We start from the raw sequence: 17,389 nt of genomic DNA, 5'->3' as shown, positions 1-17,389 counted from the left end.
ACCTGCACTCCAAGGTCTCTTTGTTCAGCAACACTCCCTAGGACCTTACCATTAAGTGTATAAGTCCTGCTAAGATTTGCTTTCCCAAACTGCAGCATCTCACATTTATCTGAATTAAACCCCATCTGCCACTTCTCAGCCCATTGGCCCATCTGATCAAGATCCTGTTGTAATCTGAGGTAACCCCCTTCGCTGTCCACTACACCTCCAATTTTGATGTCAGCTGCAAACTTTGATGTCATCTGCAAATCATTTATATAAATGATGAAAAGTAGAGGACCCAGCACCGATCCTCGTGGCACTCCACTGGTCACAGGCCTCCACCACCCTCTGTCTTCTACCTTTGAGCCAGTTCTGTATCCAAATGGCTAGTTCTCCCTGTATTCCATGAGATCTAACCTTGCTCACCAGTCTCCCATGGGGAACCTTATCGAAGGAAATCTGCCATCCTCACCCGATCTGGTTGACATGTGACCCCAGACCCACAGCAATGTGGTCAATCCTTAATTGCCCCCGGGCAATTAGGGATGGGTAATAAATGCTGGCCTGTGATGCTGTCACCCCATGAACAAAGAATTAGTAATTTGTCCATATTTCCAAACGTTTAGTTGGTGTATAAAGTCCATTCAGAGCAAAGCAGACCATTGAAAGTGAGGGAGATGTCGGAAGACAGGAGAGGGCTAAACAAAATGGAGTTAGTCGGGGAGGTTAAAGCACTCCACCCTCTCTATGGTGCCAACTTTCTCTGCAGTAATGGACTCTGCATTCTCCCTCTCCAATTATATCCCAGCACTGACAAATGTTATCTGGATGTTTTCCTTATCAACCTGCTCAGAGATGGTATTACACACCTCTGGAGCAGGTGGGACTTGAACCCAGGCTTCTGAACCAATGGTAGGGACATTACCATTGAACTGAATTGATTGTCCCGTGTGCCGAGGCACAGTGAAAAGCTTTGTCTTGCGAGCAATCCAGGCAGATCACAGAGTTACGTAGCATCGATAAGTGAATAATAGGTAAATAGCGGCAAAAACAAAGGTACAGGTGAGTGTTTGTGAGTCCATTCAGTATTCTAACAACAGTCAGGCAGAAACTGTTTCTAAACCGGCTGGTGCGTGTGTTCAGGCTTCTGTACCTTCTCCCCGATGGTAGAGGTTGTAGAAAAGCATTGTCAGGTTGGGATGGATCTTTGAGAATGCTGGCAGCCTTTCCTCGACAGTGGGCCTGGTAGATGGATTCTGTAGATGGGAGGTTGGCCTTTGTGATTGTCCGGGCCGAGTTCACCACTCTCTGTAACCGTCTCCGATCTTGAATGGTACACTTGCCATACCAGATGGTGATACATCCAGACAGAATGTTCTCAATGGAGCCTCTATAAAAGTTGGCAAGGGTATTCACCATCATGCCAAATTTCCTCAGCTGCCTGAGGAAGAAGAGACATTGTTGGGCCTTTGTAACCAGTGTGTCCACATGAAGAGTCCAAGAAAACTTGTTGTGGATGACCACTCCTAGGAGCTTGACACTCTCCACTCGTTCTCCCTCTGTGCTGTTAATGTGTAGGGGGGGCATGAGTAACATCACGCTGAAAGTCAATAATGAGTTCCTTGGTTTTGCCGGCATTGAGAGCTAGGTTGTTCTCAGTGCACCGTTTTTCCAGGTCTTCCACCTCCTGTCTGTAGCCTGTTTCATTGCCATCTGAGATTGGACCAACTATGGTGGTGTCACCAGCGAACTTGTAAATGGTATTAGTCTGGTATTTGGTGACGCAGCCATGGATATACAGTGAGAACAGTATGGGGCTGAGTTCACACCCCTGGGGTGGGGGGGCTCCAGTGTTGAGTGTTAGTGAGGATGAAACATTGTCCCCAATCTTCACTGATTGTGGCCTGTGGGTCAGGAAACTGAGGATCCAGTTCCAGAGAGAGGGGCTTAGTCCGAGATCACTAAGTTTAATAATCAGTCTCGAGGGGATAATAGTGTTGAAGGATGAACTGTAGTCAATGAGTAGGATTTTTACGTAGCTGTTCTTGGTGTCAAGACGTTCTAGGGTCTAGTGAAGGGCAAGCCATATGACATCTGACATGGATCTGTTGGTGTGATAGGCAAATTGGAGTGGGTCAAGAGTAGTGGGGAGGCTGGAGTTGATTAATGCCATGACCAGCCTTTCAAAGCACTTCATGATCATCGAAGTTAGGGCCATTGGGCGGTCGTCATGGAGACAGGCTGCATGAGCCTTCTTAGGCCCAGGGATGATGTTGGCCCTATTGAACAGGCAGGGACAGGGGCCTACTGCAGGGAGAGGTTGGAGATGTCCAAGAAGACCTCTGCCAGTTGATCTGCACATGCTCTGAGTGCACAGCCTGGTACTCCGTCTGGTCCCATTGCTTTCCTTGGATTCACATGAAGGAAAACTGATCTGACCTCTGATGCAGTGTCTGTTGGGACAGGTTCATCAGGACTTGTCGGAATAGGTGTTACCTCTCCGCTGAAATTCTGCTCAAAGTGAGTATAGAAGGCGTTGAGACGATCTGGGAGAGATGTGTCATCGTCTGCTATCTCGCACTGTCTCTTTTTAGAACCTGTGATGTCATTCAGTCGTTGCCATAGTCACCGGGTGTCAGTGTGCTCCAAGCAGATCTTTTCTTGGATTTTGTTAATTGAATTAAAATTCCCAGCAGCTGCTGCAGCAGGATTTGAATCCAGTTTGGGACTGTGCATTACTGGATTAGTGACATTCCCATCATTTCTCCTCCATAGTATGGGAGATGACCCATTCACACATTGGCATCGCCGACAGCTCAGCACTCCCTCACTGTTGGCAATGGGAGTATTGGCCTGGATTAATGTCCCTGCCTCTGGAACGGGACCTGAATTCATAACCATCTGATTGGGAGCTCAGAGTGCACACTGTATGTAGCTAACGGCCAACAGCCTGACTGGGGGTAGGAGCGAGGACAGAGCTGCAGGGGGTCAGTGTTGGATTTCCAGCAATGAGCCAGGATACAGGAGAGTCTGGGCAGGCAGACAATCAGGATGTGAACATTGGAACAGGAAATGTTTGTGCCACACGAATGAACGAAAGGGAGATCCAGAAGCCAGCACTGAGGAGGAATGAGAGAGAGAGATAGAGAGACAGAGAGAGAGAGAGAGAGAGAGAGAGACAGACAGACACAGAGAGATAGAGAGAGACAGGGAGAGAGAGAGAGAGACAGAGAGAGAGAGAGAGAGAGAGAGACACAGAGAGATAGAGAGAGACAGGGAGAGATAGAGAGAGACAGGGAGAGAGAGAGAGACAAAGACAGAGAGACACAGAGAGATAGAGAGAGACAGGGAGAGAGAGAGACAGACAGACAGAGACGGGGACAGAGAGAGAGACAGACAGACAGGAGAGAGAGAGAGAGAGAGAGAGAGAGACAGACAGACAGACAGAGAGAGAGACAGAGACAGACAGGAGAGAGAGAGAGACAGACAGACACAGAGAGATAGAGAGAGACAGGGAGAGATAGAGAGAGACAGGGAGAGAGAGAGAGAGACAAAGACAGAGAGACATAGAGAGAGACAGAGAGAGATAGAGAGAGACAGGGAGAGAGAGAGAGAGACAAAGACAGAGAGACACAGAGAGATAGAGAGAGACAGAGAGAGAGACAGACAGACAGGAGAGAGAGAGAGAGAGAGAGAGACAGACAGACAGACAGACAGAGAGAGAGACAGAGACAGACAGGAGAGAGAGAGAGACAGACAGACAGAGACGGGGACAGAGAGAGAGACAGACAGACAGGAGAGAGACAGAGACAGACAGACAGAGAGAGAGGGGGGGAGGGAGAGTTTGTAGTGAATGGTGAGCAAAGAATGACCAGGGTCTATGAGTTGGATTGTTGTGTAAACCCTCTGCCTCTGATATCTACACTGTCTTATCTCTGTTGAATTCACTCAGACCTATAATCGAGGGAGTATGTTTGTCTCCTTTTGATTCGAGTTTGTGGAAGGTGCCGGTGTGTGAGTGTTGCTGCATAACGTGTCTATCATCGCACATCTACTACGACACCTCGGAGGGACTGGTTTGTGCTGACTCCGATGAGTTTATTCTGCTGGGCCTTGAGGTAAGGTGCACCATACCAGCGTGAGGCCATTCAGCCCTTCAGGGGTGGTTACCCAGGTACAGCAGGGAGCTATTCAGTCCCTTCAGGATATTACAGAGGTACAGGAGCTGGCCACACATCCTCCTGAATTCCATATATTTTAAAACCCTTAATCAACACAAATCCATTTCAATTGTTTACATTTTCAAGTCACCTCTGGAGCTTACAGGATGAGGGGAGGCTAGGGGGTGAGGTTGGTGGGGAGGTCTAGATTTTCAGTTTTTCTCTGTATGAAGAATCACTTCCTGCTGTCCCTCCCTCCAGAATGACCTGGCCCTGGTTTGAAGGTCCTGCCCCTTTTTCCTGACTGCTCATCACCGCAGGAGATAGCTTCTCTCTGTGGACCCAATTAAAGCCCTTTATCAGTCTCCACTGCTTCATTAGATCACACTTTACTCCTTCTATATTCGGGGGGGATTACTGGCCCACAATCTGGCCTCACATTTTAACCCTTTCAGTCCTGGTTATCATTCTGGGGATCTGCTGAGCTCCTCAGGGGTTCTCCCTCTGACTCCAAATGGGTTTTATCCAATAGTTGCCTAATTTTCACTCCTCTGTAAACAAACCCTGTTGAGGCAATGGCGAACATTCCATTAGCTTTTCTTGATTTTCTTTTGTAATTAGATTTTAGAGATTTCTTGTACTTGTATGCTGAGATCTCTGCTCTTCCTCAGTTACTGCACCTTCCCAGCTGTTAGAAAATGCTCTTTCTCCACTCTACCACAGATGACTTCCTGTTGTCTTAAACACTTCATTCCTATCATTTCTCCAGCTCCTCCATGAAGCTGAGATCCCTCATCCCTTCTCCGGTAAATCTCCAGCACACCTTCTCTGATCTCCTCGACCATCATGCTCAGAACCAGCAATGTCCTTCAGCTGAGCCCCAACCAGATCTTTCTAAAAATAGAAGCAGACCTTACAGACCTTTGACCCCCTGCAAACCGGTCACTCAAACAGCCATCTCCCACCACCCCCGTCTCCTGCCGTTAAACCAATTTTTGATCCACCTTGCCAAATGGCAGGAATTATGATGAAGGGTCACTGGACCTGAAATGTTTCTCTCTGGACAGATTTTTGAAATTCATTCGCAGGATGATGGTGTCACTGGCTGGGCCGGCACTTATTACCCATCCCTAGTTACCCAGAGGGCAGTTGTGAGTCACCCACATTGCTGTAGGTCTGGAGTCACATGTAGGCCAGACCAGGTAAGGATGGCAGTTTCCTTCCCGAATGGACATTAGTGACTCAGATGGTTTTTCCAACAATTGACAGTGGATGAATAATCATCATTAGAATCTTAATTCCACAGTTTCATTGAATTCAAATTCCACCATTGACTGTGGCAGGATTTGATCCCAGGACATTTCCTGTGTCTCTGGATTAACAGGCCAACAATAATAACACTAGGCCATCATCATCCCCTCTACAGAGATGCTGCCAGACCTGCTGAGTTTCTCTAGCAATTCTTGCTCATTTTTAAGTTAACCTGGAGTCCAGAAACAAAACCCAAAGTAACGGCAGACGTTGGGAATCAGAAACATAAACAGAAATTGCTGGAAAAACTCAGCAGGTCTGGCAGCATCCACCACAAACCCACTGTCAGCCACATCGATCCCCATTTGCAGCTGCTTATTCTCCCAGGCTGACCCTTACCCATTCCTATGCCCACCCTTTCACCTATCGTTTACCTCTCCGCCCTCCCCCCACACCACCTTCAACACACCTACCAACCTTTTCCCAGCTACCATCAGTTCTGAAGAGTCCTACCATTAAACCAATTTTGGATCCAACTTGTCAAGTGGCAGGAGTAAAGGTGAAGGGTCACTGGGCCCGAAGCACTAACTCTGTTTTTTCTCTCCACTGATGCTGCCAGACCTGCTGGGTTTTTCCAGAAATTTCTGTTTTTGTTTCCTGAAATCCATGAGCTTTTAACCTTCTTTGTCAGTCTCCCATGTGGAACCTTGTCAAAGGCCTGACTGAAATCCATATAAACTTGATGAATGACACTCCCCTCATCCAACCAACCTCAGAAAATTCCACCAGCTTTGTTTGGCCCAACTGCTCACTGACAAATCCCAGCTCCCTAAACAAAACCCAGCTCCGTATCCAAATCCCAGCTCCCTTTCCAAATCACAGCTCCGTATCCAAATCCCAGCTCCCTATCCAAACCCTGGCTCCATATCCAAACCCCAGCTCCCTATCTAAATCCCAGCTCCCTATCCAAACCCCAGCTCCTTATCCCTGGTCAAACCACACCTCGCGAAGTATTCCGTTCTTTTGTAATTGGGATTATCCTGTGAGGAAGGAGTGGGGAGACTGGGCCTGTGTTCTCCTATTGAGATGCGATCTCATTGAAACCTTTTCTCATTGGGATGGCACGGTGGCTCAGTGGTGAGCACTGCTGCCTCACAGCACCATGGTCCCAGGTTCGATTCCAGGATTCGGGCGACTGTCTGTGTGGAGTTTGTACATTCTCCCTGTGTGGCTTTCCCTAACAAACTGGAAACTGTGTGGATTTCCTCTGGGTGCTCCGGTTTCCTCCCACATTCCAATGATATGCAGGTCAGGTGAGTTGGCCATGCTAAATTGTCCATAGTTGTTAGGTGCATTAGACAGAGGAGGGTGGGTTACTCTTTGGAGGTTGGTGTGGACTTGTTGGACCGAAGGGCCTGTTTCCACACTGTAGGGAATCTAATCTAATCACAATTCAAACAGGGCTGTGCAGGGCAGCTGCAGGAAACACGTCCCCCCTGACTGGGTATCTAGAACCAGGGGGCACAGTATCCTGATGAGGGCAATTCCATTAGGACTGGAATAAGGAAGTGAATCTTCAGAATTCCTTACTGCAGAGGAGCCATGTCAAGACAGAAATCAATACATTTCTAAGTTCCAGTAACATCGGGGATGGGTATACTTATGGACGCACACTTGTCTGTGTTAAACTGTACCTGTCATATGTCAAAGAAGAAAACAAAGGAAGCAGTCTCCACTCGATATATTAGAACTGTCTTTACCCACTCAGCTTCACTTTTGAATTTCCCCAAGGCAATTCTCCGACCTTTTCTGAATTGTAATTCCCTTAGGATTATTACCATACCGTAATCTAATTAAGATATTAGCCACCGAGTGTATACTCTCACAGGGTCAGTTCCTCCAGCTGCCTGGGGGGCTGGTTTCTGATGATAACCCACATTCCCCACATAGGCACATCTCCTTCTCAACCCCTCCCCTCACCTCATGAACCTCAGGTTAAGCCACCACCAAAGAACAATAATGCACATTCCAGGCGTTCCAAGCCTGTTCTGCCACATTCCATACTAACCCGTCTTCACTTACTCTATCAGTACCTCTCTATTCCCTTCCTCTTCATGTATCCGTCCAGTTGCTTCTTGAATGTTGCTGTTGTGTCTGTTTCCACCACCTCCTCTGGCAACATGTTCCAAGCACTCACCGCCCTTTAGATTAGATTAGATTAGATTAGATAATTTACAGTGTGGAAACAGGCCCTTCGGCCAAACAAGTCCACACTGACCCGCCGAAGCGCAACCCACCCATGCCCCTACATTTACCCCTTACCTAACACTACGGGCAATTTAGCATGGCCAATTCACCTGACCTGCACATCTTTGGACTGTGGGAGGAAACCGGAGGCAAGTTTTGTGTGTAAAACTTGCCTGAAACATCTCTTTTAAACGCCACCCCCCTCACACTTTGAATGTAGGTCCCCTCGTGATTGACCATGAGTAAAAGCCTCATACTTTCCACTCTATCCATGACATTTACTATCTTATAAACCTCTACTGGGTCACCCCTCAACCTCCTGCGTTCCAGTGAAAACAAACCCAGTCTACCCAACCTTTCTTCAAAGCAAAAATCCCCCATACTAGGCACATCCTCGTAAACCTTTTCCGTACCCTGTCCACAACATCCACATCCTTCTGGTAGTGTGGTGACCAGAACTGTATGCAAATTTCCAAGTGTGGCCGAACTAAAGTTCTAGAAAGCTGCAGCATAACTTGTATATCCTTATTCTTAATGCCCTTTCCAATGAAGGCAAGCATGCCATAGGCCTTTTTTATTACCCTATCTCCCTGTGCTGTCACCTTCAGTGATCTGTAGACCTGAACATCTAGATCCCCCTGCAAATCAATATTCCTAAGGGTTCTGCCCTTGTTTCACTGTATAACTTTCACCTGTACTTGACCTGCCAAAATGCATCACCTCACATTTGTCAGGATTAAACTCCATCTGCCATTTTTCTGCCCATGCCTCCAACTGATCTATATCCTCTGACAATCCTCCTCACTATCTGCAACTCCACCAATCTATGTATCGTTTGCAAACTTACTAATTAGACCAGCCATGTTTTTCTCTAAATCATTTATGTAGACCACAAACCACAAAAGGTGCCAGCACTGATCCCTGTGGAACACCACTGGTCATAACCCTCCACTCTGGAAAGCATCTGTCCACTGCTCCCCTCTGTCTCCTTTCACTATGTTATTCTGTATCCATCTTGCCAGCTCACCCTGATACCATGTGACTTCACCTTTTGTACCAGTCTGTCATGAGGGAAGTTGTCATAGGCTTTACTGAACTCCAAGTAGACAACATCGACCGCTTTGCCCTCATCAATCCACTTCGTCATCTCCTCAAAAAACTTGATCAAGTTAGTGAGACATGACCCACCTCCCACACAAAACCATGCTATTTATTGCTAATAAGTCCATTTGCTTCTAAATATGTATAGAACTTGTCCCTCAGCATCTTTTCCAATTATTTCCCTACTACCAAAGTGATACTTACTAGGTCGGTGATTTCCAGGATTATTCCTGCTACCCTTTTTAAACAGTGGGACAATATTGGCTATTCTCTAGTCCTCTGGGACCTGTGGCCAAAGGTGGGTGTCAATGCTCCAGAAATTTATTTTCTGGTCTCTCTCAATATTCTAGAATAGATCCCATCAGGGCCCAAGGAGTTATCTACCTTTTAAGACGGACAACACCTCTTCCTTTTTAATAGCAACTTGGCTTAGAAACTCAACACTTCCTTCCTTGAGATCATCCTCCACCAATTCCTTCTCTTTGGGGAATACCAACACAAAGTATTCATTTAGGACCTCACCTACCTCTTCTGGTTCCACACACAGATTTGTCCTTGAGTGGGCCAACCCTTTCCTTGGCTACCCTCTTTTGTTTTATTTATGTATAAAAAGCCTTGAGATTCTCCTTAGTTCTGTTTAATAACTTTTCCTGACCCCTTTTAGCCTTTTTAAATTCCATGTTGAAGTTCTTTCCTATTTTCCTTATATACTTCAAGGGTTTCATCAGTTCCCATCCTACTAGACCGAACATATGTTTTGTTTTCCTTTCTCACCAAGGTCATAACATCCAAGGCTCACGTAACTTGCCGTACCTGTCTTTCATTCTCACACGAACGTACCTATTCTGAACTCCGATCAACTGCTGTTTGAAATACTCCCACGTCCGATGTGGATTTACCCTCAAACAGCTGCCTCCAATCAACATTCTCCAGTTCCTGCCCAAAATTGTTATAGGTCACTTTCCTCCAGTTTAACACATTCACCAGAGGACTGCTGTTATCCTTATCGGGGAGTATATTAAAACTCTCGAAAATGCTCCTCCACTGAAAGGTCTCTCACTTGGTCAGGCTCAATTCCCAAAACTAGGTCCAGTATAATCCCATCCCTGGTTGGACTTTACCTATTGTGTCAAGAATCCCTCCTGAATGGTTCTTACAAATTCTGCCACATCCAAGCCCCTAGCATGTAGTCGGTCCCAATCAATATCAAGAAAGTTAAAACCACCCACCCAGCAACCCTGCTGTTTTTATGTCTTTCCATCATCTATCTACATATTCTCTCCTCCATCTCCCACTGGCTGTTGGGAGACCTATAGAATACCCCAGCATTGCTATTTCACCTTTCCTATTCCTGAGTTCTACATTGCCTTGCTGCACAAGTCCTCTGATGTATCCTCCCTCAGTACCAGCCATCCCTCTAGTGAGCGAACAGCTGTATTGTCCTCTGCGACTCCAGTGATGATTGCAAACTAAACGTTCTACATGAAAAATATAACTTATGAACTAAGCAAGAGGCGCGTCTCAAATAGACCATCCCTGGTGACCTTATAGAGATTTACAAAATCATGAGGGGCATGGATAGGATAAATAGACAGAGTCTTTTCCCTGAGATGGGGGGAGTCCAGAACTAGAGGGGCATAGGTTTAGGGTGAGAGGGGAAAGATATAAAAGAGACCTAAGGGGCAACTTTTTCACACAGAGGGTGGTACGTGTATGGAATGAGCTGCTAGAGGAAGTGGTGGAGGCTGGTACAATTACAACATTTAAGAGGCATCTGGATGGGTATATGAATAGGAAGGGTTTGGAGGGATTTGGGCCGGGTGCTGGCAGGTGGGACTAGATTGGGTTGGGATATCTGGTTGGCATGGACGGGTTGGACCGAAGGGTCTGTTTCTGTGCTGTACATCTCTCGGACTCAATGTTAAAAGAAACAGTCTCCACTGCTCTCTGTTTGTGGTCCCTTGGCCACTTTCACACCTGCTACCTCAATAATTTGGTGGCCCTCACTTTTGCAATTGACTTGTGTTATCTCTGATATCTCTGGTGTATGGGGTGCTCTTTATCTCTAGAATCCCTACAGTGTGGAAACAGACCCAAACCAACCCTGTGAAGAGTAACCCACCCAGGCCCATTCCCATAACCAATTACTCTACACTATCCCTGACCAACGCACTTAACCTACACATCCCTGAACACTATGGGGTAATTTTCCATGGCAAACTCACCTAACCTGCACATCTTTGGACTGTGTGTGAGGAAACGTACACAGACACAGGGAGAATATGCAAACTCCACACAGACAGTCACCCGAGGCTGGAATTGAACCCAAGTCCCTGGTGCTGTGAGGCAGCAGTGCTAACCACTGAGCCACCGTGCCGCCCTCTTTGTTTGAGTCCTCTCCTGAGGGGCAGAAGAAGATCGCAGGGTGAATTGTGGGTGATTATTGTCGCTCGTTCCTTTACGACAGGATGGTCGGATTCTCTTTATGGATGTGCTGGTGGAGAGTGTGAAGTACCATGAGATGCAAGCACACCAGGGCGCAGTGAGTACCTGGTTTCGATTGGTCATGGTGGTATACAGGATGCCACATGGTGAACCCAATCCCAGAGGCTTCACCATATGACATCCAGCTGCCCAGCCCCTCCCACCATCACGTTGCCATATGTGTCCATCCTGAAAGAGCCACCGTATTGGCTGTCCAGCCCAATTGGAGACCAAACCTACCTCAGTTCCTGATTGACTAATGCTGGACTCTCAACCTCTTTCTCCATCTCCAACATTTTAGCAAACAAAATGTGTGAGAGATATTTTTTTAGCCACACTATTTTCTTATTTCGATTTTACAGCATTTCTGGAGGATAATATTTAACTCCTTGAGACTCAAAGACAACCCTGGAGGGTTGGCAACTGCAATATTGGGATCTTGCTGTGTACAGTTTGGTTGCTGTGCTTCTGACTCTGCAGCAGGGTCTCCACAGCTAAAGTACTTCACCGGTGTTAAGGCTCTGAAGGTGCTAAAGGCGCAATTGTTTTATAATGTCCCCTGACAATGCTGCACCCCCTTGGTACTGCAGCCAGGGCTGTTAGGCCACACGAGGGGTGTGGGTTTCTGGAGGGATTTGAACCACTGACCTTCTGGTTCCGAGGTGGAAGAGACAGAGCTACCCACTGAGCCAAGGTTAACGAGAGTTTGTAGTTCTAGGGCTTTCACTAGAATTTTTTTAATTATTAACCTACCCGAAGGAATTATCTTGCAGGTGATCCTGATAAAACACGACACGGATCAAAATCAGCTGCTGAGCCTGAGCCGAGATACTTCAGAAAAACGTCTAAAGATTTGGAGCTTACCAAAGTTGCAATTGCTCCATGAGCTGCCAATCCCAAGAGATGCTGTCACTTTCTCAAGAATAGTAAGTGAGAGAGAGATGGGTGGCCTACATCCCAGGACAGGTAGGCACTGATCTCCACCCTCTGGAATATCCAACTCGCAGCCCCAAAGGGATAAAGGCTGGGCCGGAAAACCATCCAAATTTCAGCCAGAATTCCAAACTCAGCTCCTCATTGGTCATGACATTTGGAAGTTGGCTCAGGCAGGACAGAGGGCTGGGTGAGGGAGCTCACTCTAGTCTGACAACTGTGGGTGTCCAGGATTGGTCTGTTTCCTCATTCCAGACCAGCATCGCGTGTGTGAATTAGGGACAGAATTCCAGGATCTTCATCTACCGACACTGACAAAGTGGTGACATAGTTTCGAGTCGGGATAGTGAGGGGCTTGCAGGGGGACTTGCAGGGGGTGGTATCCCCATGTATCTGCCACCCTGGTCCTTCTAGATGGCAGTGGTTGTGGGTTTGGAAGGTGGTGTCTGAGGATCTTTGGTGAATTTCTGCAGTGCATCTTGTTAATAGTACACACTACTGCAACTGAGTGTCGGTGGGGGAGGGAGTGGGTGTTTATGGATGTGGGGCCAATCAAGCGGCTGCTTTGTCCTGGATGCTGTCAAGCTTCTTGAGTGTTTTTGGAGCTGCCCCCATCCAGGCAAGTGGGGAGCATTCCATCACACTCCTGACTTGTGCCTTGTAGATTGGCGAAAATGGGTACTGCAGATGCTGGAGATCAGAGTCAAAATTAGAGTGGTGCTGGAAAAGCACAGCAGGTCAGGCAGCATCCGAGGAGCAAGAGAATCGATGTTTCATCAGGAATGAATTCCTGCCAGAAACGTTGATTTTCCTGCTCCTCAGATGCTGCCTGGCCTGCCATGCTTTTCCAGCACCACTCTAATCTTGTGCTTTAGATGATGGTCCTGGGTTTGGAAGGTGCTGTCTGAAGATCTTTGGTGAATCTCTGCAGTGCATCTTGTAGATGGTACACACTGCTGCTACTGGGCGTCGGTGGGGGAGGGAGGGGATGCTTGTGGATGTATTACCAATCAAATGGGCTGCTTTGTCCTGGATGGTTTCAAGCTTTTTGAATGTTGTTGTTATGAACCAAATCCGTGGTGGGATTTGAACCCAAGTCCACAAAGCATTAGCCTGGATCACTGGATTACTAGCCCAGTGAGAATGCCATTGTGTCACCATCTTTAGTCCAATTACATTTGTGTGTCTGAATGTTCTGGTTCCTCACAGCCCCTTGTCAGCAGCCTGTCAGCTCCCTGCCCCACTCCGAACACTTGGACCTGTTGCTGAGAGTGACAGCTCATCGCAGTGCTGACAGGGTGCTGCTGTGATGAAGGAACAGTCATTCACTGGGGATTTTAAACAGACATCACAATTGTTGTTCAGGCACTGTGCTCCGTTCTTGGGTTCGATTCCCATGGTCTTTTGACCCTGAGGTGAGAGGGTGAACGCTGAGACTGTGAGAGGAACAGTTGAGTGTCTGACCATTCCCTTCCCTTTCAGGCCAGTCAGCTGTGTCTGGGTCTGGAGTCTGGAGTGATCCTCTTCAATGATATCGTGGCCACAAATTCCCTGATGTTGTCGTTTTCTCCGACTGTGTCACAAGGTAAACAGCTGGGAAGTGCAGATCACCTCACACACACACAGGGCAGGAAGGAGAGTTGGTGCAAACTCTGCTTTCATCCCCCGGGATTGCTGGGCCAAGGTGGACGGTTGCTTTTCAGACTGGAGGTCTGTGACCAGTGCTGTACCACAAGGATCGGTGCTGCCTCCACTGCTTTCTGTCATTTATATAAATGATTTGGACTGAACATAGGAGGTATAGTCAGTACATTTGCAGATGACACTAAAATTGGAGGTGTAGGGGACAGCGAAGAAGATAACCTCAGATTACAACGGGGTCTCGATCAGATCGGCCAATCAGCTGAGGAGGGGCAAATGGAGTTTAATTTAGATAAATGCAAGATGCTGAATTTGGAAAAAGCAAATCAGAGCAGGATTTATACACTTAATGGGAAGGTCCTAGGGAGTGTTGCTGAACAAAGAGACCTTGGAGTGCAGGTTCATGGGGTTCTTTCCCTCAGGATTCCCTCCTTGAAAGGGTTCAGAAAGGATTTACAAGGATGTTGTCAGGGTTGGAGGATCTGAGCTACAGGGAGAGGCTGAACAGGCTGGGGCTGTTTTCCCTGGAGCGTCGGAGGCTGAGGGGTGACCTTATAGAGGTTTATAAAATCATGAGGGACATAGATAGAATAATAGACAAAGTTTTTTTTCCCTGGGGTGGGGGAGTCCAGAACTAGAGGGCATAGGTTTAGGGTGAGAGGGGAAAGATATAAAAGAGACCTAAGGGGCAACTTTTTCATGCAGAGGGTGGTACGTGTATGGAATGAGCTGCCAGAGGAAGTGGTGGAGGCTGGTACAATTACAAAATTGAAGAGGCATTTGGATGGATATATGAATAGGAAGGGTTTGGAGGGATATGGGCTGGGTGCTGGTAGGTGGGACTAGATTGGGTTGGGATATCTGGTCAGCATGGACGGGTTGGACCGAAAGGTCTGTTTCCATTCTAGCTATCTGTATGACTCTATGACTGAGATGACACATTATGAACAGGAGCCAGGGTAACGTTAAGGGGCAGCAAGTTTGATGTGCACCGAAGATTGTCTGTAACTGCAAGGTAAATAATCAACCAATTGAGATGGTACAGTGGCTCAATGGTTAGCACTGCAGCTTCACAGCACCAGAGACCCAGGTTCGATTCTAGCCTTGGGGTGACTGTCTGTGTGGAGTTTGCACATTCTCCCAGTGTCTGCGTGGGTTTCCTCCGGGTGCTCCAGTTTCCTCCTACAGTCCAAAGATGTGCAGGTCAGATGAATTGGCCATGCTAAATTGCCCGTAGTCAGGGATAAATAGGTCTGGATGGGTTACTATTTGGAGGGTCGGTGTGGACTGGTTGGGCTGAAGGGCCTGTTTCCACACTGTAGGGAATCTAATCAATCTTGTGTGAGACATTGATTCTGTCTTAAAGATAATAATGTAAGAATATGACACAGTAGCAATGAGGAACTTATTAAATAAAAAGAAAGGATGTGAACTTGGAAACTATGGGAGAAATACCCAAGAGAGGATTTGAAGTGGTGCAGAAATTACTTTTATGATAGGACTCCAGAAGGACAAATCACAATGGGTTGTGGAGGGAGTGTTTGTCTGGTGCATTGACCAGGCCGGATGGTTTGTGTAAGGGGCCACTCAGTTTGGAGTTGGACTATCAAAGCTGCAGCAGCATTGAGTGCTATTCCTGTACACAAGGAGAAAGGAAATACACAATATGAAAGAATTTGAAAATAGCACAGGGTAGAATTTTGAAAAAATATTGCAGCCATGTTGCTGAGTCTGCATGAGCTAATCAGTGTTCCCCTTCATGCTTTTTCCCTTCTACACAGAACTCTAAGGTCTGTGTTTAGCAGTGACAATTAGAAGCAATAGCTGCACAGCTCAGCGGAAACTCTAGCGCTAAGATAAACCCCCTACACATGAATAATGTTTGTAAAACACAGGGAACATCCAGAAGATAATCATCAAATTCCCTGGCATGAACTGGAAGGCCACAAGTGTCTTATCTCAATTTAGATTTTTATTTAAATACATGACAGAGCTATGTTGAGCCATTGCAGAACCAGGTAAGGAAATGGTGAAAGTTAGATAGCCATTGGAAATGAGGGGTTTGCACAGAGTCAGTCCTTACTGAAGGAGTGTTCTGTTCAGCTCTCGGATATGCTGCAGGATCAGCTTTGTATAAAAACTAGGAACTGACTGCCTGGCACCAGCCACAAGGATCAATGAGGAAGTATGATTTCTCAGGGGCTGATTGCTTAGTGGAACTGGTTATGGTTTCAAACCCTATCGAAGCTTCTAAGGCCAGTGGAGAACTTCACACACTGTTTGCAACTGTCAGAAAATATGAGCCCTTTTTAGTTGGAAGACAATGCTAACTGTAGTTACCAGTATGGGTGGAGTAGCCAGTCTGGAGAAGGCAAGTAAGCTGTGGAGGGTCCCCACCACAAAGCTGCCCAAGTGTTCCATGATCTCGGAAATTCCCGGCCTGTGAACAGATGCTGGAGTGACGCAGGTGTGAAACCCAGCTCCGGAGAAACAGCCAGAGGTTGCTCCAATGGGACATCACCCAACAAGCAGCACATGTAACCCCCAGGCAGTAACAACATGGAGCAAGGTGTGACCTGCATTTGTACAAATGCCTACATGAAGCTCATTGCGAGACAGACCAGGGCGGAGACTGTGTGAAAGAGTACTTACAAAGTCAGGCTGGTGGAAATCTCCACCAATATTAACATTCCATGTCCAGATAAAGTTTAATTTCAACCTTTTAAACCAGGAAGTAGAGAAATCGCTGATGAAAGGGAGACACAATTCTTTTATGCTTTTCACTCAACAACTGTGTGTGAGTGTGTGTGTGTGTGAGAATGTGTGTGTGTGTGCGCCTGTCTGTGTGTGTGTGTGCGCCTGTCTGTGTGTGTGTGTGGACCTATGTGTGAATGTGTGTGTGTGCCTGTCTGTGTGTCTGTGTGTGTGTGTGCGCGCACGCGCGCATGTGTGTGTGTGTGTGCCTGTCTCTGTGTGTGTGTGTGTACCTATGTGTAAATGTGTGTGTGCCTGTCTCTGTGTGTGTGTGTGTACCTATGTGTAAATGTGTGTGTGTACCTGTGTGTGAATGTGTGTGTGTGTGCGTGTGTGTGTGTGTGGGTACCTGTGTGTGTGTAAATCTGTGTGTGTGTTTGGGGTATGTGTGTGTACCTGTCTGTGTGTACCTGTCTGTGTGTGTGTACCTGTCTGTGAATGTGTGTGTGTGTGTGTGTGTGTGTGCCTGTCTGTGCCTCTGTGTGTGCGCGTGCGCCTGTGTGTGAATGTGTGTGTGTGTGTTTTTGTGTTGGTGTGTGTACCTGTCTGTGTGTATGTGCCTGTGTGTGTGTTTTTGTATTGGTGTGTGTACCTGTCTGTGTGTGTGTGCCTGTGTGTGAATGTGTGTGTGTTTTGGGGTGTGTCTGTGTATGTGTGTGTGTCTGTGTTTGTGTTTTGGGGGTGTGTGTGGGTGTGCATGTGTGAGCGCGCGTGTGCAGTGTGTGTGTCTGTGTCTGTGTGTGTGTGTGTCTCTGTCTGTGTCTGTGTGTGTTTGGGTGGGGGTGGGTCAGATTTGCTGTTGATGCTGTTGCAGTTGAATAGCCAATGCAAAGTTT

General features: G+C 47.1%; 1 protein-coding gene across 1 annotated transcript in view; it reads left to right on the top strand.

Annotated features, from left to right (window-relative positions):
• The first annotated feature begins 3,041 nt into the window (after positions 1 to 3,041).
• LOC140483463 (uncharacterized) overlaps positions 3,042 to 17,389 on the top strand; it is a 176,643-nt gene continuing 162,295 nt past the window's right edge. Inside the window, exons 1-5 of the mRNA XM_072581659.1 lie at positions 3,042 to 3,056; positions 3,935 to 4,100; positions 11,209 to 11,283; positions 11,999 to 12,151; positions 13,641 to 13,743. Coding sequence (XP_072437760.1) covers positions 11,227 to 11,283; positions 11,999 to 12,151; positions 13,641 to 13,743 — 313 coding nt within the window. The 5' untranslated portion in view covers positions 3,042 to 3,056; positions 3,935 to 4,100; positions 11,209 to 11,226. The remainder of the gene's footprint in view (positions 3,057 to 3,934; positions 4,101 to 11,208; positions 11,284 to 11,998; positions 12,152 to 13,640; positions 13,744 to 17,389) is intronic.

Source organism: Chiloscyllium punctatum, chromosome 12, assembly GCF_047496795.1.
Source record: "Chiloscyllium punctatum isolate Juve2018m chromosome 12, sChiPun1.3, whole genome shotgun sequence".
In the NCBI taxonomy this organism is placed as follows: Eukaryota; Metazoa; Chordata; class Chondrichthyes; order Orectolobiformes; family Hemiscylliidae; genus Chiloscyllium; species Chiloscyllium punctatum.
This window is presented reverse-complemented; position numbering and strand designations above follow the sequence as displayed.